At 36.4% G+C, this 27,966-nt stretch overlaps 1 protein-coding gene across 1 annotated transcript in view; it reads right to left on the reverse strand.

The window, feature by feature from the left end:
* The window catches only part of LOC117326358 (FRAS1-related extracellular matrix protein 1-like), a 65,886-nt gene extending 42,689 nt beyond the window's left edge, over positions 1-23,197 (reverse strand). The window contains 2 exon segments of the mRNA XM_033883069.1: positions 21,241-21,751; positions 23,094-23,197. Coding sequence (XP_033738960.1) covers positions 21,241-21,495 — 255 coding nt within the window. The 5' untranslated portion in view covers positions 21,496-21,751; positions 23,094-23,197.
* Positions 23,198-27,966: the final 4,769 nt, after the last annotated feature.

Below are 27,966 nucleotides of genomic sequence, written 5' to 3' on the forward strand. Positions count from 1 at the left end.
GACAGCCAATTCTCTCAGAATCCAAAGAAACCTAAATCACCCTTGGGGGATCGAACCACACACCTCGGATCATCACATGAGGTTAGATTTGCTCGATGATCTACAGACCGCCATATTCAAGTCAAAATGGAAATGTGTTTTTTAATCTTGATCTAAGCAATGTTGTACCATTTATCATTTTTGATATTGTAAGTCTGAAAAGAAGTAAGTGAAATAAGCGATACCTAAATGATAATTGAATGTGATTTTTACACGGCTTTTATCTGTTCTGTGTACAACGCAAGTCTCCGGCCATGTAGGTTTTCTTCATGGGGAGTAGTGTTATTGATGTAGACATTTAACCAAAAAGCCATAAGTATATATAATATATGGTATATACCTTTCATGTAAAGTTCTAAAGAGGGTCTGACGACGATAATTGAGGAGTGATTTTCATAGCACGTATTGTAAACTACAGAGACCTTTTGATCAGAGTTATGATAGATGATGTCCCTCGTCACTAGAGAAATGCATTTTGATATCAGTCCGCGATCTCCAGAGGATCTCAATATTATCTCAAGTCCATCTCTCCCGGGATTTACTTTTATCCGACCTCCGTGCAATTTGTTATACAAATATAAACCCATATCACTGCAGTGTTGGCTTAGAGTACACCTTGAAATTTCGCACCTGTAGTGGACCATGTTGACATATCGATATAGTCGTGTTTATTAAAATCATGTTCAAGCTATCGTTTGATCTCACTTCACCAAATTTTGCATTAGGCCAACATTCCCTTGCCCCCATATTGAGTTGTTGAAAAATGCTTTCCAAAAAAAAAAAAAAAAAAAGTTCAGTTAACCTCGATTTTATCATTCAAACCAGAATTTTATAATTTTGTACCAATTTAAATTTGCTAACACTTATATTCACCGATTTTTCATATTTTACCAGTTTGTTTCGTTTTAAGTTGACAAAGAAATAAGATTATACGTTTCGTTTTAATCAAGACATAAACATTTTGAAATTTGTACTTTCTGTGTGTGAGATCCGTAATTTAAAACAACCCACTGGGAAAAGCAGTAAACAATGATATACCACTTAAACTCCGATGTATTCAGTCACTTTTCATGACAGAAACTTGCATAATCTTGACAGAAAATCTTTCTGAAAAGTCGAGAGGTTTTTGTTAGTGAATATACGGCATACCAGGTGAGCGGATTTCATTTGGAGAGCGGGCAAACAAGACCAAAGCATTATCAAACCGAGTATTGCATCATAGAGTCTCGAAAAACAGTGTGCTACCCAGGTTAATATATTACTCTTCACATTTTCGCATGTTCCCGAGAAAAATTCCAGAGCTTTATTGAATTCATTATGTGGAGATTCTATTATGTTGAAACTCTGTGAGTTGTTTACTGTGACGTGTAGAGAGAGGCTAGCTTAAAGTATTAAGATAAATCGTCGGAGTATTCCAATTTCACCAAGGAGTACTGTTTCCCCCGACTGTATCCATTATCACAAGGCTACCGAAAGGTCAGTCGCTCAACTTTTATATCAGATTCTTTTGTGACTGATTTTTATTGTGATTGGTCGTTCATTTCACATCTAAAATTTTAGCAAAAAAATCACGCAACATATCCACGTTTTGTTAGCAAATTGCAAGGCCTAATCAATATTCTCTTTTCCGGACAATTATTGCTGTTTTTTTTAAATACAATATCTAGAATCATGTTATGTATTTCTACGTTGTGGTAAACGCGAAACATATGTATAAAGGTAACTTTATACCAGAGATAATTTCTGCTCAATAAAATGATCAGTATTAGCAATGCTTGGCAAAATACACCTTCAACTTGTCTATGTGTAAAAAAACCCAAACAAACAAAGAAAGAACTCAGGCTTAATGCAAAGAAAATCAAATTTCGTCAACCGTTGTCTTCCGGGCAGGCTAAGCATTTCTGTAAAGTACGGCCAACGTTTTTCTATCTAGTACGCTCCGTGTGTGGAGTACACGTTTTTGTCAACATTCTGAGACGTAAAGTCGGAATATTGATAAACAAGATAAAAACGTTACACGATGTCGATGCGAGCTCGGTACCAATTCTACTCGTGTGCTGCAACTATCGTCGTCGATAATTCTTTTCTGAAAAGGAATATTTCTTCCAAATATTTTAATTAATTTAATTTTAATTACAAAAATTTGAATCGAGTCGCGAACGTGCCAAGGATAAGATTGGCTTCGGGATGGGTACAAGCACTAATGAAATGAAGGGAAGCTTCACCATAAAATTGCTGTCCAAATGAGGCGTAATTTAATTTTCACAAGTTCACGCAAAAGCCATATGCTAGAATGACGACGTAAATATAAAAATCATGCATTGGCACTAAACTAAGGAGCGGGTATCATATGAAGCAGCGCCGTTGGGATTTGTTCCCGATGACATGTTTTAGGCGCAATAAAACAACGCGAATCAGGCTTTTCCAGCGCACCTTTTAACCCCATAAATTCTACTACTACATATACTGAAAATATATTTGCTTGATTGCTATGCTAGTTTTATAGTACCGTGAACAATCAGGGTCATTTTGGGTGTAGTATCTTTGTTTTGTAGTAGCTGGTGGCTACTTCAATGAACATATTCATTTGATGTTGCATTATCTTCATGGAAAATCTGAGAAAGTTTCTATCATTGTAATGATTATCATTACCTTACCGAGTAGTGATTAATACCTTTATTATGATAATTGGTCACTCATTTAACAAATTCTTAGTCCAATTATTCCATACTCCGAATTTCGGCCAGATCTGTATTCACATTGTGCCAGTATGAATAAGAATGGAACGCTACATATCTCACGAGTACCTTAACCCGATCGAAGAATTTTGATCGACACCGATAGAAGAGCAGGCATATGTCCAGGTGCTTTACTCGTATCGATATCATCTTTGGGGCCCACGACGGGGTTACTTCAAAACAGCTTTAAAGTTTTCTTCTTGCACGTAGATTTAGAAGTAATATGAAAACAGGAAAATATGGCAAATGTGGATTTTTTTGGCAGATGAAAAACTCGATCTATCGAAGTTTCAGTACGTATAACGGGGATGTATTTTTTCCTTTTCTATGTACAGAACCTTCCAAACTGGTTTGACACAGATGAAATATACTGTTGATAGCCAAAATATCAAACATGTTCCTTTAACACTGTAGCGTGTATATTAATACATTTAAGTAAATTGTACTCAACGTTCTCATTTATGGGACGCCATCAGGTAGGTATCGCAGCCGTACATCACCAAACCTACACTCAAACGGCACGCGCCAAGTCCTGAAGCCTTGATGGGTTCAACTTCCGCTTTTCAAATTCATTAAATAAAAAAACAATAACAAAACCTTTGAGAAGATGTTACGTCACTAGACTTTATAATGTTTGGAGTATTAAAAGCAGTCTAGACGACCTTCATTTTCTTGATCAAACAGTGCAATAATGGAGGAAAAGGTTTCAAGGCAGATGGGAAGGCCATCAAACTGTGACGTCATTCTGATTGTTTACTTCATATTACAAATGCCACGCAGAGTTATGTAACAAATATCTCGACTCTTTCGAAAAATTGCGTTTATGTTTTTTGTTTTTTTTTGTTTTTTTGTTGTTTTTTTTTCTGTTTTTTTTTTTTTTTTTTTTTGCAATTACGAAGAATGACGTCATCGCAGGCGTCATGTACCGGCAAATAGATAAGCCAACCGAAAGCACTGTTACATAAGCCAACCTATGCAAATCCTCATTGACTCTAGCTCAGGATTTGCGTTCGTTTTTGAAACACATTATATGTGCCATACAATGCCCGTGGTCAGTTCAAGTGGCATTAACCAGAGTGTGTTATACTGTCATTTCGCTATAACGTCACACCATGGAAACTAGACATCATATCGATAGGTTATTTACATCAACGACAGGCAGAAAGCGGAAGTAAGTATGTGTTTGAAAAAATCGGATTATCAAAGTTTAGTTAGGGTTTTGAGTATTCCGTTAGCAACTTGATAAGACAATGTTTTATAAACATCCCACTATTTAGTAACTTGTGAATGAACTATGGCTTTGTTTGGCTGCAGATTAGGTTGTTTCGGGAACCATGTCCCGTTTACATAGGTATGCAAGGAAAACTACAGCAATCATAGTCTCATTCATCAAGACCCTTATTTCTGTACTACATCAACAGGGAAGTGACAAAGCGTCTAGTTGAAAGAGATCACCTCAAGCCTTTATGACTTTACTGCGATATGCGTAAAAGTTTCGAAGCAACATGAAGTATGTCACTTGGATTAAATATAGCTCGACCTATCCGGCCTAAATTTATAAGCAGGTACAATGTACACCCACAATTATAATTTACATGACAATATCCCCCTTTCCATCATAAACTTCCCAAAGGGACAACGGCACGGCCGGTAATGACTTATTCACTAACGACAGTCGTGTCACTTAACCCCTAGGTCGGGGGCGATCCCTACCAGAGAGCTCAACAACAGGTTAGGAGGGGATTCTATTGCAATTTGACCTGAGGGATATGAATTGAAAGGGAATTTCAGTTATCATATTCCGGTCGAATGAATAATTGGCTATCGGTATAAACACCTGTGCCCGTTTTACGTTGAGAACCCGGGTTAAGATTGATTGCGAGTTATCTTCGATAATTTCAAAGTTTACATCATATTCTTAATTACCGTTAAATACAAATATAGTTCCAAAAAGTGAAAATCTACTATCGTTATTGATAAGATTTTCTGTAAACGTGTCACGTTGTATGTCTTTTTGCCTTGTCATTATCTGCTAAAGAATGCGTGAAAATTTCCCCGTCACTGACAAAAGTTTACAGGGGGCAAGTATCCTTAATATAGGGTTAAAAGCTGAACACTTCCTTTGATCAAACGCGAGTACTCAAACATGACCGTATATAACTCTCGCATGGATGTGGGTCTTGATTAAGGGATCACCCGCCTGTGTATTAAAGGACCCGTAAGAGGCAGAACGACAATGATTTAAGGATGATAGCACGTCGTTTTTAACGCATATCAGAGGGCATCACCTGCAGTGTTTGACCTTGTAAGTCATTGTTTACGAGGGACAGGATGGGCCGGACAAAGGGAAGAACCCTCAAACGATATCCGACGACAATTTGGCGTGTTTACTCTAGAAATATCCTGCAAAAGTCAGTAATATTAAAAAGATCCCACTCACAAAATTTGTAAACGTAGCGCGGATCCAGTGGACAATTTATGTATAATTATATATGATAATGTTGAATATATAAATATCACTCGAAGGACTCCAAATTTTCATAGGAATACTTCCCGAGAATGCCGATACCTATTTTCACAACTTGATAGACTGTAGCAACGAACTAAAGATGTCTGAAGTATACCGTCATTAACATCTATTTGTATTGTTCCAGACCATTGACATTCTTTAGGAGGGAAATGAATAATAATGCGAAACCCTTATATTGTGGTGACGAAATGTTAAAAAAAAATTAATTAATTAATTAATTAGAATAAAAAAAACGACGGTTATAACAGATAATAAAATATAAGTATATCAGTTACATGTATGTGTACCAAGCGTACACACATGTACTAGACGAGCCCTTTGGTATACATTAATATTTTCTAAACGGCTACCCTATCAGGTTTCTAGGCTGGGATGGAAGAGTCAAGATTTTAATCTCTAGAATATTAAAAACTGGTCGCGGGTTGTCCGATGTTTCATATAATCCTACAACACAGTATACTGGGCCCCATGTCTCTAAAATATTAAAATCATAAATAAAATTGAGATTTGTCATTTTTGCCTCTACGATATGTCTGACTTAAGTTTCAAAGTAAGGGGAGATAATCTTGTATTGTAACGGAATCTACCCCGAAGTTGGGTAAATCATATCACATATTTAGTGTATGGTTAATAAGCATATCTATTTTCATTATATTGTAAGCAATTTTTAGAGAGCATATATTTCGCCGTGAATGTATGCTACATGTTTTTAGAGAGCATACATTTTCCTGGGAATGTATGCTAAATGTTTTTAGAGACCAGAGGTTCTTCAGAGAGTAGGTATTATATGTATAATGCATATTGAATGTATATTAGAAAGGAGATGTTATGCTTATTCTACATGGTAAACTTATTTTCAAACGGGCAATTATTTTCATGGTGATACTCAAAGTTAATTTATTTCAGAGAACGAATATTGTAATGCAGACAAAAATCAAGACAATGCAAAAAAAAAATCAAAAAAATCAGGATATTTCGAAAAACTAGACATGAACAGCAGTAATACGTAAATATATAGGTTCGACATGATAAGCTGAGCCGTAGGACGATATAGTAGGTACGCATATATCTATACCAGCTAATAATTGGCATTGCCTCTCAGGATTAGATATATCGTAATAGTGTTATCAAGGTTATTCCTCTACATGAGGCTCCACGCAGGCTAAATCTTTCTATCTTCCAATAGCTAGCGCTATCTCCCACGTATCGGGTAATTTTAATACAGATTACATATACTTATTAGTATCCCGATAGCGAGGCTAGCCTCCTATAATATATATGGTATGGTGTGTGGTAAGTGCACAGAACTGGTGACGAAATAACATTACCATTACATTAACAACTTTAAATATCTTGGACAAGTTTATAATGTTTTATAATTTTTCAATTATTTCCTTTAATTCTTATGTATTAAATAGATTATAACCTAAAGAGAAAATGTATTAGATTAAATATCTCGGGATTTGAATATAATAATCATTTTACAAAACTGCACAGTATGAACTCGTATTTAATTTTTAATTAATTTCTAGTTCATTAAGTAATATTATAAGTCTAGTGTTTATAAAGTACAAAAAACTATTCAATTAAACAGACAGGGTCATTTGAGGACAGATGGCTATAGGGGGGAAATAAACAAAAGGAAACAGAGAATAGGGAAAGGAAAGGACGAGGACGAGGAGGAGGACGAGGACGACGACGAGGACAACGAGGAGGACGAGGAGGACGAGGAGGACGATGATGACGAGGACGAGGACGAGGACGACGAGGATGACGAGGACGAGGACGATTTTCCTGATAACTCATTATACTATAGTTACATGCTTGTAAAAAGCAACTCAAAACCGCGGAACTGTTACGTTGTCAGTTACACAATATAATACTGATATTGAATAGTCCCTTTCTAATTTGATTATGCAATGTATGGATACTCGTTGGTAGCTCGAATTTCATTAATTAGCTCACTCCTATCAACTACAATGAAAAAATATTTAAAAAATATAATTGCGATTTCATTATATGGATAGAAGGTAGTTCGGTACATGTCTCGGTTTCACACGGAGTTTTTAAAAAAAAACTTTTCTCAAAGGTACATACATGAATGTATATGTTTTGAAGCAGACAACCAGCGAACACCTGTTATTTATAAAAACCTAAATCGGCCATATCGTCATATTCTGTCTGAAGCATATTTAATATGAATAGAAATAGATTTAGTTAGTTCTCTTTGAAGGTATGCCAATGCTTGGTAAACAAAATAGCATAAAAAGGAAAAAAGCGTTACTCCCTCGGCTGAATAGCACCACAATACCTATTTTGTGACCATATGGATAATGATTCGTACACAGAAACGGAGAGCGGGCATTAAATACGGAATTTTATAAAGGCGTGTCCGTATCCATTGTCCGGGGTTGGGTTGAGCTTTATATACACACAAAATAGGACCACCATGGTTGTTGGAACTTTTTTGCATGTATATAACAACAAGATATAAACGTCTTCACAATTTAAAAAAAAATAAAATAAAATAGAATAAAAAAAGAATTAAAAAATAATAATAATAGATAAACAATAATAATTACAATGATTAAAGAGACTTAAACTTAAAAAAAAAACTTTAATTGACAACATTTTGAAATGAATAATAATTAAAAAAAAAATAGCAGTGAAAATGCCTTTGCCATATTCTTTCAATGTTAAATGATTGCCATTCAAATCAAAACCATATTTTAATTACACGATGATTAAACATAGCATGTGACGCCTAATTCCATGTGAGGTAATCACCAGCTACTACTAGGAAGTCTCATCCATGAAATATGTCCCTGGCTGGTCTCCGGCCGATAAATTCAGCAATCCAATAAATTAAATTCTTGAATTTACTTCAGACAAGTTTCACTGTAATAAAAACACTTATATGATATACACGCCGCCATGTTTTTTCTCCGTTATCTGTTTTATGTTGATTTTATTTCGCCGACACCATGTATTTGGACTACGTACGATGTAGAACGAAATACAAGCCTTGTATCCCGTTGAAGTTGGACTCGGTTATGTTAGAACATTGCCTTCCGGTAGTATCCGCGAGTTCGCCGCTGACGACCTTATCTTAGCTTTAGTGTTGACTTCGGTGTAGTATTTCCTTTGGTTTTACAGTTTTGGCTTTTGCCACGACAAAACTGCTATCGCTTAGAGAGTTTTCTGATAATAACATATCCCGTGATGTGATATCATAAACAGAAAGACAAATGATCAAAGATTAGTGATGTCGGGTTTTACATCTGTAGCTGATAAAACCACGTCTATTGTTTCGCCGAGAGGAATTTATCAAATCTCGCGGAAAAGATATTTCGCGAAATAATGTTTCTACACTGTGTTGACATTATTGAAATTTCGTTGAGGAATGTTTTGTGATGAATAAGATTGTGGTTGACTAGTCAGTTTTTCGGACCACAAATTGTGTTTTTGACATGATAGCTGTCTTTTACTGGAGTGACGGCGTTTTAATGTCAGTGGAATGCTGTGCCAGAAGTAAAGCGATAATCTGTATTGTCGAACGTTTAAGGGACGACCCGTGGACATGAGTACCTGGTCGAATAACAACATACAACGACCTTTGATTTTACGCAAATATACTTAAAACCCCGGCATTTGAATGACAACAAAACCATCCATCCCAGGGTCGCATAAAATTACGACTTCCTCTGCAACATCTTTGTAACCTCCATTCACGTTTTTATTGAAGAGTTCCGATGAATAGCCCTGTCACCGATATTTTTCTAACAAATTCAGTCTTTTTAAGGAAATTTTACTGCGCCCAGAGCTCTTCTTGTAATGAATTGACTTTAATTTACACCAAACTTTACTAATTATGATGACGTAATAGTCAATCCACGTGCCATTTTTGTTATTTCTGCCCCGACGTAAATTAGCCCTATATAGCGGGAGATTTGTTTGTGTACTTGTCCCACAAAGTAAACTCGTTGTTTTGTGTCGCGGCTCTGCAGTCTTGCCTAGTAACAACATATTATGTAAGACTTTGTTCACGCGGAGGCTTTTATGCCCCGCTGTCGCAAATCCTTCCCGTTCTACATTGTACGCTCTCTAGTACAAACGCCAATATTTACAGAACCTACACCTTCACTTGAAAAGGCATTGGTAACAATATAAAGTGAGAGTTTCTATGGTTTAAAACTCATGACCTTTGTCGTCTTAGTAATATACGCTGTAGTCAAGTGATAATATACATCCCACGCCTTCCACACTATTCCGGACGTTCTTATATACATGTATACAAGTACATTGTATACATAACCTGTTTTTTTTTCACACTCATGAACTCTCGCTATCAGCGTGAAATATCATCGCTAAGTTAACTGACCAGTCAATGATAAAATGACTCTGTCCACGAACATGAAAACGTCCATAAAATTAAGTGTTAAATAAAACATGTTCTAAGTAATCATGGTACTAACGCTACACCGGCAAAACACCAGTAGACAAATGACAAGCTTCATCAGAAAACATCGCGCATGGCGGTAGAGGTAGCCAACCTGAGGTCGCCGGTGATGTGTCAATGTCACTTAGACGCTTTGAAGGCAAATGGCCGCTCCAGCAGTGAGGCTGTGCGGTGGTAACAGGACGGAAGAGTATAAAACATCAAACTGATGCCCCAACACGTGTCATAAAGATACTTGAACCACTATGGGGCTGATAACGTCAAATGAAGCCGAGTTAGGGAGAGTTCAGTAGTTGTCACATTTCGTGTTTCGATAAGCATTCCCCGTCTTTTCAACGGAGCACAGTAGGAGGTAATATATATGAATGAGTCGGGTCAAATTCCAGAAAGAAACACGTGTTTACTGGTTGTGACAACGTATATAGAAAATAAATGTCCATATTTTATAAGTGAGTTTAGGAACGGGACCGGAAACTATTGTCGAGTCGGAAATTATGTATGCTTATTCTGCGACCGTTGGTATTTGCATTTTTAAAGTATGTTGGGGATAAAATCACAAAAATCGCATACATTTAGGTAATTTAGGTTTTATGGGCAGGTGTTTAATCTATGTTAAAGATTAAAATTTGATTTTTTGTTGGTATTTTATGCTAAAAGTATTGATATTGTTAGAATGTCTAACGATGATTTCATTGTTTTCAATTAGATACCACAATTAAGTTCACGTAATTTAAACCAATCAAAAGATAATCCGTTAAATTGATGAATAACTTTGACATTCAAAATAGCTATCGGAGCATCCTGTATTGCGATGTCGGCATATTACTGCAATCTTTCTGACGGCAATTCGCTTAAAATCTATCACTTATACTACAAAATGGACAGAGTTGTTGCTATGACATTTACTCAAGATGGAGTTAATAAGGTTCAGAACTTTCTAGATTTATCATGTTTAAAGTGTCAAGGCGACATTTGTCATACAAAATGGTCGCGGTCGAGAATAACATTAAGCTCAGCGGACCTTACCAACATCAAAATGTTTGATTAATACGTACGGTATTTATTAAATCTTGACCACAACGATATGTATTGTTTGTAGTGACCGAAGGTCACTCACCTGTCTTATGACGTAAGACTGCGCGTGACTTATGTCGTACCTGGGGAAAGATTTATCGCCGGCCCCGCGAATAGGTGACAGTTGTTAAGCTTTAACACGATTTAAAACACGGGGACATTTGTCAGGGGTTTCCGCCTTACGTACCAGAGGTGACACTACTTAGTAGTACACGAATTAAACTCTTATCCAACATCTGTCAAATATTTCACGGTGAAAATATGCGTTTTGCTATTATTTCATCTTACACATACACGAGCTTATATATGTATGGCCTCAGTTTAAAATGCTGAGATCCCAGAACCCAGGCCGACCTGCCCTGTGTGGTTTTGTCCTTTGGCAAGAGACTTTACCCCGAATGATCTCCCGTATGCTGTTAAGTGAGGTAGTCACCAGCTACTACAATATGACCCCGCCTACAAATGACTGTTGACGCCCCAACGATAGTATAAACCCATCAAACAAACATTAAAAGTGTATAAATATACCCGAAAAATAATATTTGGAGTACACATTCTTTCAAAAATATGTTTACATGCATTTTAATATGTACCAATCCTAGATATTTTAATAAAATTCAACGTTTTCCACCACCCAAACACGTGCTTTTCCACTTAAATCACATTTACCGTATAAAACAATTAACATCAGTTATGGAATGTGACGAAAAAAAACCCGAGAGCACGGATATACATAAGTTAGCTTTGGCGTTGTACCTGCAGACATTAATGATAGGGCATGCGCACTCTGTGTGGTCCATCCAGGTAGTATAATCTTGTAGCCACCTAGGGATGTTTTTTTCCTCGTAGCTCTTGTACTGTAGACGGCGCACCATTACATGATTCTGGGGCAATGATATGACACAGGTTATTTATCTGCCTCAAGATGATAATTCATACGATGTTTATAGTATAGAGTATGTGTACTGGAGCTCTGTGTTAAAGGTGTATACCTTATGTGGTGATCTCAGAACCCGCTTAGATATCTCAAATGATTTCAATAATTTTATCATCTAATATAAATTTTTACATATTTTTTTTTTCAATTTGTAATTAATTGGAAACAATGATCAAAATTTGACAGATCATTGAACCGTGAGGTAGCCACCAGCTACTACGCTTCAAAATAACTATGACTTTTAAACTAAGAAACGACAGCTAACAAAGATGCCTACTTTTCCTTTACCCTCAACCCCAACTCACTCGGAACTCGGAACTCCTCGAAGTGACTGTCGCCACATGAGGACTTCCGATTGACTCCCTCGTTCTGATCCCGTCCTTACTAGAATAATGAAGCAGGAAGTTGCCTAGTAGATTCCAGAATAACAAGTCGTTTTATTGGGATAAAAATATCAAGATATCAAGTGTAACATTTTTGTTTTTAAATACTTCAGTAGAAGTCGATCAGATTTTTTTTCCTTGGGTCAGTGTGTACTTTTCTGAGATGATTTTGCTTTTAAGCTATCATTAAATATGCCGTAAGAAAAAAGCATTTCACCGCAATTATAAATGGAGTATGCCATACAAGCTGTCACGGACACCCACCAGTAGTCAGTTGAAAGGAGGCTGCAATAGCAAAATTAAGCGCGAATTTCTAAAAAACAAATTAAATCGAAGAGATTGCGGATATCTTCTATAGGAAACAGAAAACTGAGACCTCCCGTAACATCAAACTACGTGGCAACGATCAAAGGAATGGAAAAATATCAAACGTTTCCTGTTATTGTAAATAAAAACAGCTTAGGAGTGCATCTGACAGATCTACCGGGTAAAAGCAGAGCACATCTTCAGATACAAATTATTGTAAAAAAAAAAAAAGCTCAACTGGGTTCCAATTTTTATAAGATATGTAATTTGTTATAGTGCGTGTATTAATATAGTAATCATTATTCATATAATTATTTTATCTCATTAGTAAATTAATATTCCAACAAGCTATTTGATTGTATTTCATTTATTCACTTAACTGATTCATCATACAATTTGAAAAGGACATACAAAATCTAGGCTCGTGATATATAGATATTTGTAAAAGTATGTGTAATATACAAAATATAACATATATTGCAAGAACAGTAGTGCTGTACATTGTTTTACGGGCCCGTCGACAGCTGGGGGCATCCATTAGCAAGACCAGAATTAAGATAGCATAAATGAATGCCTTATAATTCAAACTGACACTTATAAGGCTTGAATTCGAAATTTCATGTTCGTACCGTGATATAGGAAGCTTTAATAAAAAGAAAAAAAGAAAAAAAAAGAAAAAAAGAGAAGAAAAGAAACATAGGTCATCAGTTAACTTATACGCCGAAAATCTTTTTAAATCATTACAATGATATTTTTTTCCGGATTGTGTTTGGCTTCTGGTTTAGTCAATTCATTTCCAGTTCCGCTGTCATGCAAGTTTTCACTAACAAAAGTTTGTCTTCTCTCATTCTCGTGCTAAGATTTGTTTTCCTGTGGCTAGTAAACTAAGCATTAAATGGATTTGTCGGTGATATGCGCGTGCGTTAATACCAAACCGTATGACGTAGACATCTCTCGTTTTTGGAGATTATGGCAAAACCATTTGGTCCAGGTTTTAAACGTTTTCTTACTAATAACAGTTTATATGGAAAATTAATCAAATTGTGGCAAGTTTCATGTACACATATCCGAACAGACAGTAAAAACAATGATATACGCATTATGTCGATTTCGGAAAATATGTCGGAAAAGAGCTTTTATCTGCTAAAGCAATTCCATAATGTCTTCCAGATTTTTTAATTCTTTGCATGGATGGCGAAACAAAGGGAAAGATTATGGCGTGTGCTCGTGCTATACACGTGCGTTTTGTGATGATTCCACTAATATAAACACTTGACGTTTTGGTATGTATTGTAATGAAACGTACATAAGGGCTTTCCGTGCCTGCCAAATCCGGCATAGTTGTGGATTTGATTGTCTTTAAAGAGCTTTGGCGTTTGGTATGCATTGCGCTGCATTTTATATAAAAATGTACACGTGCTGTATGTGTACAAATGTGCATGCTTAAACTGTAATGAACTAGTTTTGTACACATTTCTATTTTAGCGCACGATAAAAACCAGGTTGTGATATATTGTAGCTGACATTATGCAGGTTTGGAATGCATTGTTTGGATCATATATCATAACACCTAACAAATGTGTAGGCGGATTTGTATTAGTATGACAGAAATGTCATGATTTATTTTGATTCTCATTTTTGTCTTACGTAAAACTTTGCAAAAAATGATAAAATTAGAAAAATAAATAAAAATAAAGAAAGAAAGAAATCCAATAAGGCAATAAAACAATATAAATCCGCTCCAGATTTCCGTAATTGTACTCATTTACAACAAAGTGTGTGATATTTTGCAGATGTGATTTTTATCATTGAATGTTATGCTTTATATTTTCTGTTCTGAATGTAGCTGTGCTGCTAACATGTACGTCTCTCATCTGTCGGGGATTTTAACTAATGTGTAAATTTATTTGAGTTGAAATCGTGCGTTGGCTCATGTCAGGCCTTTGTACGGTATATATATGACAGCAAAGATGTACACTTTTTGTATCATTACTTAATACAACAATGAGCTCATTCTAACATTGACAGGAAATTAACCTAACAGACTCTCAGATAAACCGGAAGTCATCCAGTCGCCATATTTGTTCAACACAAAATTCGCTTAGGGACAAGAGCAAGAGATTCTCTAACTTGCCGACATGGAGATTGCGAAATGGCCCTGATGAATATTTCGTCCATTTTGTACAGAGAGTTATTGTCAATTTAAACGATTATTGTTCAAGTCCAGGACTTCGGCTTGTGTATTATGCGGAAAGAAAATAAATTATGTCTTCAAAGTATGAAGGTAACATGCTAAATAACAATGTACAATGTAGAAATGCCAATTGATTTCCTACATGTATGTTATGTACTGTGCAAACAGACAAAATTTTCACCAGACTTGCAGATTCTCTCATTGCTCCAATGACCTTGTTTTTTTTGTCTCTCACACGAAATCTAATCTGTATCATGGCTGCAGCAGCTGTGCACGTGTTCTTATCGGGACACGGCTGACTTGAGAACTCGGGGAACATCGGCCCGATGGCGATTGAGAAAAAAAATCGTTTTATTGTTCAAAGGCATTTTTCGGATTCGCCGTCGCATCCATCAAGTTAGATGGTCGCTTTTTTAATCGATTTCGAATTTTAACTGTTCTTAACGACCAATTCTATACATTATCAAAAGTGGGTCATTAGAATGACGTTGGATATGTAAGTACAGAATAGACCACGCACCAGTTGAAAGTTAAAGTTTTTCACATCAAGATAGAAATGAACTCGGTATTGTGGTATATTTATCTGTTTAGATTATGATCAATCATAGCTTTGATTGACGTTAAAAATCCTCTTTTAATCATCAAACAGACCTTTCTACACCTCGTGCCATTGATCTCGTGGTCAAACGGTCAAGCTAGTACGGCCGGTAACACTTAAAGTCAGAGATACTCTCCAACAAGCTTGCTCAACCGTAGGCCAATATCCGATGCCTCAACTCCTTGCGTGCCGGCCATCTCATGCAAATATGCACAATACGTTCACGTATAAAAGTCTAAACTGACCACTAATGGTCTGATTAACATCTCGCCTGTCTGACCACCACAATTTAGCCATCTGACCACACAGAATGAACGAAACCTGTCGTTATCTTCCATTGCGGCTGGCTAAACCCGTGAACTCATCGGGGCCATTTTCTGCTCGCTTGAGCAGGGCTGTCTCTAATCATGAAAGTTATCGGAGGTGAATGTCTTTATTTGAAAACCTTTCTGCAGGTAAAAGACCACGTGACTCCGGTTAACCGGGTCAGTGATAGACAAGCACACGGCATCTCAACACAAGCAGCCTCTAAAGTGTGATGTTTATCACGTGTAGTTCCTATCTGAAATCTCCCTTTGAAAGCATGGCGAGAAAAAAGTGAATAAGAAAATCTGGGCTCGGAACATGATACCGGCAGATTGGTAAAAGTAACATTGCCTGTTTCTTACGTAAATTGAATTCTGCTCTTTACGATTTGACCCCCGTCTTTTTTCACCGAGGTGACTCCGCTAAAACGAAACACATTGCACAATTTGTGTGTGTCTTTGTGTGACTTTTCGGAAGATCATGTTTCAGCGTCTTGTATAGGTGAAAAATACAGCTCAGAGAGAAAGAAAATCCCTCCAGGGAATTAATTTACAGTTTAAACGAGCAATACCACGATCTCTAACGCCTCAAGCTGTCCGCTGTTATTGCTGAAAACAATCATTTTCACTTCATTTCAGAACGACATCTCACCTTTAGAAATGGACCGATTGTTATCTGTTTCTGAAATATCATCTTCGCTCTCTTAAATTGGAAAGCGAAACGTCTTCACTTAAGAGCATTTCGTCTGCTCATGACCTACTTTATCGAGATAAATCGTATCAATTTCTCTGGAATTGTCGTTGAGGAAATTCCACAAATTAAAAACAAGCTTGGCATTATGAAACACCGGGCTATCAAAATATGTCTGATGCAGCTTATATATCTTTAAGAGGGTAGTATTTCAATTAATAATTTATGCAGTGCAAGAAGAACCCACTCTTTCATTGTTTGAGGAAAATCTGACCGTATTACACTCTTTGTACATAAACGTGCATGTTGGATTATTTTTATCAGGTATGAGTTTGTTGTTGTTGTTGTTTTTTTTGTTCTTTGTTTTGCTGAAGGCGTGAGCTTTATTCGGAATTCATTCAAAATTATTTTCGTATATCGAAGTTTGTATATGCTAGAATTATCTGAATTATTTAATACTTAAGTTTCTATAAACGTACGGGGTGGGGGGGGGGGGGGGGGGGGGGGGGGGGGGTGCGATCACTCTCTGCCCTGATAACGATCAAAGCCGAAACCTTATACACATATAACTTCAAGGTCAACATTCGGGTGTTGATGACAAACAACATAGTAATTAGGATCTTGACGAAATCTCTAGCCTACGGTCAATAGATAGATATTATCACTATCACAAATAATCACGATGCGTGTCAGGCAGATTTCAAGTATATAAGCCACAATATATATTTTCCCGGGACACAATACAACTCTAAGTCAGCGAACCGGAAATAAAACTACCTTCGTTTCTGTCTTTAGTTCTCCCCTCGGATATAGTATTAACAGCGCGAATTCCGCCTCCGGTAGTATAAACAGCGAGAAAAGCACCTAATTGAAATGAGCTAAATTGGATTTCTTCTGAAACAGAATAGAAACGTGTGAAAGCGGATAATAAGTCTGTGTTTGACACGACCGAGGTGACTGCCTGGGTTTTAGATTTTACACCTGATACGGGTTGGAATAATAGCGAGGATTAAGTCCTTGGTTTCTCGCTTTGTATATCCCTGCAGGACACGACTGCTCTTTATATATCCTCACGAGGCAAAGTTCTCTGATAATTTTATGAATCTGTACTGTCTGATTGAGTTTTTGTAGACGGCATATCATATGGTCCCATACATCTCTTTATCCCAATCTATCTGTATTTTTCTTAAATTATATGTGATATATATATATATATATTGAAGCGGTGGATCTCCGTTTCATTGAAAGTGTCTGTCAGTCTTTGTGAGGGTCTCGGTGACATTGCATTAATGATAATTCGTATAATTGATTTTTATACCACTACACCATTGCTAACATAGCCGTCTCAAAACAGTTCACAAATAATTATTCGTGGTTATTGGGCCTTTAACAACTATCATGTAGGGGATGTATTTCTCCCTTACAGCCGGAGCTGCCATTTCGTCGCTAACAGCCTACACACGACATTTCGTGCACTGCCCAACCGGAACAAAAGGCAATAAAGTTTCTTGTACAAGATACAACAAACCGCCAGGTCCGAGAAGCGAAGTATTGATCCTTCGGTATAAATTTGATTCTACCACTTCCACAGTGTGATACACTGTTAATACATAACTGTTATAAAATTTCCATGTACCTAGCATTAATGAATTCATGTGGGCGTTGTATGTATGCTACACTTAAATACCCGGTATTTACACTGGCTGTTTAACTAATTATCTCCATCGGCTTCGATATGTGGCAAACATTTCGTGACATGCATGCAAAACGTTTACTCTAAGAAAATTCATTTGTGAAAACGAAAGTCCCTAAGAATCAACCTTGGCGAATGCCTTTAATTAGGAAGAAAGGCGGCATGCATTCTCTATTCATCATTTTTCATAGGGGATATTAAATTCAATTAGGCGTAAGTGGCAAAACGTGATAGCTCTTGACGCTCAAAACTAACGACGTACGTACATTGTGAGGGGCAGGAGAGAGAAGGCGGGAGATATTTCAATCTGCCGGAATGTGACGAGTACACGGAAAGATTGGAGTATTTCGACCGGTCGGTTCAATGCATTTCGTTGCTTCTGAAACAGGTGGACAACATTATGGAGTATCGTATATATAGCACCCCTACAGATAGTGGCAGATTAGGTGAACTTGTCTTACGCACATATAAAACCCGTTCGAATATGATATGGGTTTTAACAGTGTTTCTCTATAAAAACTCCTCTGAATCAAGAGAGGGAAAGTGCGATTTGGGTACAACAACTGAGGCTCTGCCGCAGATAAACCATGCTAATAGTTATTCAGGTGGTAAGAAAAGTTTGGAGCTCACGTGGAATTTTTTGGCAACTATAGTCCCACACATACACCCAACTCGAAGCGTATATATATATATAAATAACCTACAGTAGGTTTCATTCACAAAATTGTTTCAAATGATTCATACAACATAAACACCATAGCTTTAAAACGTTTACTGAGGTCAGTCATAGCAGAGCTAGGTCGAATTGTATTGTAGTGTTTATTATCTAGAAAATTGGCATGTGTATGTTTTTTGCTGTATCGATATAAATATGATAATGCTTAAATTCTAACTTGTAAGTATTACCCCTCAGAACCATGAACTTTATTTAGCTATCGTTCAAAATGTCAAGTATGCGTCCAGAATTTCTAGCACGGAATGTTTCTTATTGTATTATTTTGTAGATGATAGCCTTGTTCAAGTCCGAATATTGTTTTACAAGGGATGGATCGGCATCCAGAGAATTCAAACGTGTAAATAAAATAGCATTTTCCACTAAAAAATAATGGGAAATATGGAAATCTTGTTTTGGATGTTCAACAAATTATGTATGTAAAGTTTGTTTGCTGGGTTTATCACCCCATGAACAGCCAAGGGTCATTTTTGGGTGAGGTCTCCTTGTAGTAGTTGGTGAGTACCTCACTTAACAACATACAGGAGGCACGTCACATGCCATCCAGAGCAATTAGGATAAAGTGTCTTGCCCAAGGACACAACCATGACAGCACAGACCAGTCCATCTCTCTGCTTCTTGAGAAACACAAACCGACATTGGTAGGGACTGTATAGAAACATATTTTCAACTTACTTGTGTTTTTCAGCAAATGATAAAAAAATGTGTAAAGCTTTCTTGGCAAGTGTTATGATAGTATAAGTTACAGTGCTATAAATACACATAACGTCATAAAGACATTCATATTGTTTTTATAAGTAAACACGAACAATACACACCAGATGGGCCTGGAAAGATCACCGACCCCAATTTCCATCATTTTTTCCCGGGATAATTGGCCCTTTGTTGTTGTCCTAGAAACGCCATTCTTTACTAAACAGCGAGTCTTTTGTTTAAGAAGAAACATATAGCTTCCCTCTCTATGATTGTATCAAGCTTGTGTTATAATCAAAGTGTAGCAGAGGAGGGATACTTTATGTTGTCTCGTTCTAAAGAGCTTCGGGGATTTTAAGTAGCAATTTCGTACAAGTATCTTCGGCAGATATTAATGGTGTCCCATCGCTTACATAACAATGTACGTGTATTGTGCTGTACGCACCACTACAAAACACATATATAATGTACGTGTGAAGGAAAATAACGACATGTATATAGCATAACATGTTTTCAGGATGCCCAAACATCTTGTATACCGTTTATATAGCCAGCTGAGAGGGGGTGAGGATAGGGAGGGTCCAGGAAAAGGGAGGGAGAAGCAGATGGTGTGTTTTGTGTACCACGCAAAGTCATGAGTTGCTGTCGAATGGCTGCCATCTACCAAATGCATCATTTAATGAGCTTCTACAAGGATTGGTTTTCACACGCTTCAATTACATTTCTGGCATTATGAGTATATACAATACCGCCTGATTAAGATAAAGCTGCCGACAGGAAAAAATGGACGGCGAGTCGGATCTCACCTGAATACACAGATGTGGTTTGTATGGTGTAGGCGGTAGAGCAACGTTCTGCTGTGATTATACAGTGATGTGTATTTAATCAAAAACAAAAGACCTCAACCCACATGACCGATGAATCCAGGCAATATCGGTTTGATCAAAATATTATTCTCTAAAGTTTTGTGCAAGCTTTTATAAAGAATTTATTAAAAGAACCTAATTAAGCTTGTAAACTTTGGCTTAACGAGTTGATGTGTGGTATCGCCATTATGAGTATCAACTTCAGTTCGGGCTTATATCGCCGTTATCATGGCGTAATATTTCCAGATTTACCGATCATATGTTATGGATATACCTAAAAACGTCTACAGGGACAACCCTTCCGTCAATCAGTTACATATCAAAATATGTCAACCGCGCGCGGGAAGCGCGTGCTGGAGCGTCACGCGGAGAAATTCCACCTCCGCAGCCGAACATAATCTTACTAATGAGTTTCCCGCGGAAAAAGGATATTTACTCGAAAATGATACCAGACATGTCAATAGTTCTACCATTCACACGGGAATAAGTCTTAGATTGTGTTACGTAGCCTGGGAAGGGATGCTTTTATCAGGGACGTGAAAATATTACATTGTCTGCTCGCTCATGACGTTTCAACCGTGCACATGGTTTTCTCCTGTTTCCTCGGTAAACTGGATCCAGGATTATGAAAAAAAAAGTTCAGAATGAAGTTTTTGCTTTACCAAATTACTTATGACGTCATTTTTAATGACGTTATTCGTGATTGGCTAAGTCAAAACTGTTCACAATCCTGGGTTCCATGGTCTGTACAGACGAACGTAGGTGAAGTTTCAGACGAAAAGACAGAGCGTTTTGTCTGAGATGCAGCTGATGAAAACATGATGTTCAGATATACGTTTTTATAGGGAATTTAATCGTTAACATTCTTCAAATGAAATGTTTAATAACATTTTACATGTAAGGGCGATGAAATGCAACGTACATAAGATACCTGTGGCATTCATACATGCATGAATGCTCATTTTAGACATAGTAAACAGAGTAGAGAAAATGTAACCTACCTCCGGTTCAACTCGGCCGACTCTCATAGTGATGGGGTCATTTTGGACAACCTGAACGCGACAGTCTCCATTGGATTCCGTCCGACCAAACTTGAGGTCATCTCGACGAAAATACACACTTCGGCCAATCCTCACACTTAATTCCCGTTTAGATAAAAGAATCTGACCACTGGTCAGCGAAATAAATAAAGAAAAAAACAAGATCCATTTGAATAAATCACAGCATACAATCTCCTTCATTTTGAAACCGTGCATATATCCATGTACCAATAAAATTTCTCCACGCACGTGTCGCAGGAATCAGATTTTAATCCACAGGCCCTATTTCACCACCTTGGCGTAGACCATGCTTTCCGTTAAAGGGGTAGACTCACGAATTGATCCATTGGCGGGTCACGGTATTTCCCTGTGTAAATATCCAGTGTTTCTTCTGTTATTTCTTATCAAAGGACTGGCTGTTATTTTTCAGCACTGTCTTGGTCTGCCCTGGAGTAAGACTCGCTCCAAGCACCTGTTGATATATAACGATAGGTCAAAAACGATCATTTGTGATAGCATATACGTAGTAGGTGTGTTCTCGCTAATTAGCGAGACTTCAATGGTAACAAACTACATGTATATCGTTGTCTGATTAGGGTATGCTATACGGTATATACCCGGGTAAGTAGTGAGACCGATACACACACACACACACACATATATATATATATAGGTATACATAGATATGTTTACATTCTATATATAAACTGCTACGGGAATTTATTCTCTATATGATAATGTCATTTCACGTAATTTCAATCGATAATATATACTACATGCATATATACATATGATACAACAGGCACACAATTGTTGTAGTGATTCGTCTTAAATATCGTTAAATTCCTAAATATCACTACAAGGACTTGGTTATAAATTGCCTACCCCACGGTTTAGATATGTGCATTTTACAGACATTCGTGACGTCATAAGGTCATATTAAATGAGTCCATACGCGAGCATATGTCAGTGTATTAAGTGCATAGCCCCGTAGCTATGTGATAAAAAGATGTTTTATTTTATAAGGATCCTAGCTTGTCCAATGATATACTTATGATATTTCATGAGGATGGCGGAAAACTGTATGTTTCTTAACTATATCTGTATTTTCTGTCAAATTTGAAATAATTGAACTATATAGCTTTGACATTTTACAAATATTTTGAAGAAAATATTACTGGATCAGAGACATCACATCGGAAAATAAATAAATAAATAAATAAATAAATACACAATTCTGCTATTTTTACCCCCCCCCCCCCCCCCCCCCCCCCCATAAAAAAGATAAACTTTTTATAATTGTATATCTCTGCGGTAAAATATTACAATTACAGTATATGGCATTTATATTATATATATTTATACTTACATGAGTATATCATTTCTATACATATTAGACATTGTTTATCGTGGGGTTTTTTTAAATGCATGTATATATACAGGTGTAATACATGTATAAGCATTACAATTCATAATATACATGTATATATGTTTACATGTCAGTTATGTCGCAATGCTACACGTAAACTTCCACACAAATTGTTTTACCTACACTCACAACTAATACATACACAATCCTATTCATCCTTAAACGAAGAATGCAGAAATGACGAATGTTTTTACATAATTACTCGATGACTGCTACCCCATACATATTTGGTAATGTCTAATATATGTGCCGTCACGTAACACGTGTGCACACGTACATAGATTAAATAGTTGTAGGGGGTGATTATAAATACAAAACATGACGTTCCGGAAATCTCAGCTTTAAGGTATTATACTGTATATAATAAGCATATTTTGCAGCTTACCTGAAACTCCGACCCAGTGTAACAAGTGTTCGATAAATTCAAATGTGTCCTCAACATATCGTGCTATGGAAAAGTCTTATATATACTAACGAAGAGTAAGAAAAACAAATTAATCTCCGAGATTTGAGATCTTTATTACACATGCATGTGTGTATACACGTATATATGTGTGTATACAGAACAGTCACATATACATCAGGTCCGGTATTCAACTCGTTACGGGTGAAAGCATGTGGTTTCCACGTGAGCTCGCGAGGCGTGGCCGAACCCCGGATAATCTCGTACCGAGACAATTAATGGCTTCCAATGAGTGTAATAGTGGTTATTAACCGTAGGGAGGGGATCGCGACCGAATACCGACGGTACATTAGCTGTCTCGACGAACAGGTCTTAATCCCCAATCCCCCCAACACCTCGTCAACACACTGTGGTTTCAGAACAGTCACGATATCAATGAAGGTGTTTATCACCTTTCAGGCTTTTTTGAACTCTTAAATAAGTTGTTATTTCTTTACCGGAATGATTTGTCTCGTCTGCGACTTACACAGAATTACACCAACTACGCTCACGGCTTCGGTGGGCAAATTGTCCAAGATTAGTTAAATGTCTTTTTTTTCTCTCTTATATTTTTATTTACACGCGCTATATCATTAACCGTTCATGAAAGTGAAGTTTTGATACATGTATGATAACTGCAGTGGCTGTACGAAAATCCATCTGTGTTTATCTCTAGTTAATCATACTATCAGTAATTATAGATATTACAGCACATCTGACAACTGCAGTATATACATACACAGACAAGCTATCAAAACAATCAGCGAATAGTTTCACGCATAAGTTTTACAAATAGATGTTAGATATAGCGCCCATCTACACTGAAGTCTTCACGAAACATGAAGTTATTTCGTCCAACAGTTTACAAAACGTTTAGCATCATATATCCCGGTACTACGTCATGTAAGCTAATAGATATAATCTAAAATTACCCATACAAGATTGTAATATTTACCAGTGTTTATAACATCACAAGCTATTTCCGTTATCACTATGTAAACTTTGTAATTTCACGAAATTTCTATATTGTTGTTTACGGTTTAAAATTATCAGTTAAATTTAATCTGAATTGCTGGCGTTGTTAAATTATCAACATGTTTTGATTTCCGTATATATTTAAATATCTTTATGCTACATCAGAATTCAGGATCCAGACGCTGTTTTCAACAATCTGATTAAGCAGCGCAACAGATGTACAATGTTTGCGAAGTACAGACGCATTTTTAAAGCAATATTCCAAAACAACACTTCACCACAATGACAATGCTTATTCGTTATTTTCTCTGTATAATGTTATGGGTAGTGATCCTGATTTTCTTCCAACTTGTTTTTGTGGTAAAAAAACAAAGAGATCCTGTTAGAAATTCAAACTGGAGCACAAGGGTCCCACGGTTCCGCGATGATATTCGCTGGCCAGAATCTAACGTTGAATAGTCACGAATCCCGAGGTAAAAGTTCGCGGTTTTTATCAATGGCTATCTGGCTCGCAAGCAGACCTTGGGCAATAAGGGGAGCTCACAGCTGTGTTAGAATCTGACCCATAACAGTCAAGGGGAGGGTGTTGGAAAGCCGAGGAGGGCCAGGACTCTTACAAACATTTATGCCAAGCTTTGCGCTATTCAAAATACATAATACGCATGAATTATTTCGTGAAGCTGAAATCTGTGCCTAAATTATATGACGTAATTTATGTCTATATCAGATATGAAATTTACACATTTGTATTTTTAATGTAATTTCATATTTTAGTCTCAGCTATCACAAAAAAAAAACATTCTAAAAACATTATAACATTATAAAACGGCAAGGACAGGTATGAATGAAATTAAATCACATTACATATATAAACTGTACAATGTATATTAAATGAAATTTATGATACTAGCTGGAACGAATTTGTGAGACAGCGATGCTATTTTTGGAATAATTTTGCATAAAAGTAAGTAAAAATACTTTAAATGATTCAGAATAGGGCAAAAATGTGCAAAATTGTGAAATGCAGAAATAAATAAAATATTTGATTTAGTAACAGCACGGATTTAGGTTAATCTATGAAATTCTTGCGATTTAAAAAATTCATAACATGGAATCAAATTCATTAACATTTTTCAGGAAATTAATTAATATTTGTTTCTATCTAAATCATATCAATACGCAATCAATTTTAATGATAAAGAGTAATAGGACCGTAAGCCGGAAATGCATCCATTCGGAACTCACCAGGGCGAGACTTTGTCTTGTAATCTCGCCAAGACGTGTGTATGACTACACGATAAACATGGCAATCGGCGTTCTGTTTTTGTACCAGTCTGCTCCCCAAAGACAATAGAACATAACACCACGGAAAGGAGGGCGATTTCTTCTTCATTGTGCCGTTCTGAGGGATTGTGGTGGAGATGTGTATGTCATTAGTATTAGCTGACGTTTGGCGTTAGTTTATTTAGGTCTAGACAGAACAGCCCCCACAGTTTATGCTCGGTAATTGCGCGGAGTAATATTAACGGTATTGACTCTAGCAGAATATTTATCATACCTAAGGATTCAGCAGTGTTTAAGAACGTTTATCAAAATTAACCCTAAGTATCATATTTTCACAACACAGAACCAATTTCAGCGCGTATAAATTTTCCACGCACAAAAATAATTTGTTAATATTATTCCCTACAGACTGATAATGAGTTGATAATATTTTGGTTTGGGTTCATAAACATTGTGAATTCACATATACAGTGATAAGTGGGGTATGGGATTTGTAGGGCAATCTCCTCAACCACCGACCAACAGCCAGTCTGACAGCGTGCTTTACTGAGAATAAATGTGTTACCGATGACTTCCATTTAACATATTGACGTTGTACAATTGTACATTAATATGTATGTATGTAATTTTAGTCGAATCTCAGAATTTTCATTTTATTTTTCTACTTTGTTATTATTTTCAATTTTATTCTTATTTTATTTTGACAAAATGAGTAAATTTTTGAGCTTTAAAACAGACAAGATCTGTAGATGAAATAAGAACATTTTGATAACAAAAAATCAGCAATTGCATTTTTTACCAAATGTATCATATATGTCAAAAATGAGTTTATGTAATAAAAACAATCCACTTACTATAATAGGGTGTTATGTAGAAGTATGTATGATATATTCTGTGGACATATTTTCCTTACAACTGAGGTTGTTTTGCTTTGATCGCGCTAACCCTCGGACCTCGAAATTTGTTCTTCTACGACCCGGTTGACATTTTAACACAGATATTCTAGTGTTGGCGATAATTTCAAAAATTCCGTCATTTTCAAGTACAGCTCGAGTACTTGGTAGCGTGAACAAGTATCTTATAGGAAAAGTACCATTGTATGGCAGGGATTAGGGTACGCGGTCAGATCCCTTCGGACGGCAAACAGAATGCGAGGGGACACAAAGGCTCTGTGGAGGTATTTTAAGGCTTTGTTTACTTATAGCGAATGTCTTTGTACAACCAGTTCAAGATTTGTCAGCTTAAAAATGAAAGAATAAATCTGAAATTAGCTAAAATGTTATTTTACTTGGGCTGGTATGAATTTATCTGAACGTTATGTAAATGTGTCTTAGTAAAAGGTTAGATTTTCCAACTTTTGTATATTAATGATTGTGAATCTTGGCTTTGAAAGTCGTTAAACCTAACCATTCTGTAATAATCAGTCTACAGGGCTATCGTTCCAAAAGGGGGCATATCGAGGAATAGCGAACAGGAATAATTCAAGTATAGCACTCAAACTAAATGGGCTAATCAGTGACTAAATATTTTGCCACGGCAACTGTCAGCTATTGGACAATTTTAATGCCACAAAACACAAGATGTTCAAAGAAACAGCTACTAAAGAACAATACTGAAACAAACATTGATGGCGCGCTGTAACCATCCACGTCTTGTGTGGCCAATGGAAAAACATTGAATCCGCCCGTTATGGTTGCTTCGTTAGTAAGTGACAATAAAGAAATAAGAAAAATCAATATTTAACTTAGATGTTGGTACAATCTCGATAGCCAACACTCCTTAATCTACCGATAATTAAATGTCGACATGACACCATTGTCTGAGGTTGAATTCATTTGACCAGCTCAACAGAAGACAATGGACGGATACAAGAGAAAATCCGATCTTACGCCAGTCAGCGTTGTCTACAGAGAGACTCATGAAGATAGGCCGAGCTTTCTATTTACCCGATTGCGGGTGGACTCGTTCAAGTGCCACTTGTCGAGGTAATGGTGCTGTGTGGTTTAAATCTAGGTGTCAATATTTACACCTGCGAAATAAATTTAACACCTCGTCGACTCAAATCATAATTCTTTTACGTGTGCAAATCGTCTTTGGTGGAAAAAAAATCCGGATTTTGTTTGTCTTTCAAATTAGTCAAACATATGTAAATAGAAAAACATTAGTATATATTAACAACGGTGAGCCAGTTCGTAGTTATATGGATTCAATTAAAACAAAATTAATTTTAAAAAGTAAGCTATTGTCTACCTTATTTTACAAAAAATTAAATAAATGTATAAATTATTTATTTTTTTAAATCGTTTAAAGGTAAAAAAAAAAAAACCCAAAAACCCCCCAGAAAAATACATTTCTTTAATGCCCGGTTTAGAATATTAACAACATATATCTATGTATGGATCAGGGTGATAAAAAAGAAATCTATTGATACATTCATAATCATTGTTGCAATCCCTTTCAAAAACTAAGCTATATAGATGTAAGTAAAATAAAATAATATCCGTTTTAAATGTTTTTAAATTTAAGTGTTTTGATAATAAACTATTCTATATTTAGC

The sequence above is a fragment of the Pecten maximus genome, chromosome 4 (assembly GCF_902652985.1).
Source record: "Pecten maximus chromosome 4, xPecMax1.1, whole genome shotgun sequence".
Taxonomy (NCBI): Eukaryota; Metazoa; Mollusca; class Bivalvia; order Pectinida; family Pectinidae; genus Pecten; species Pecten maximus.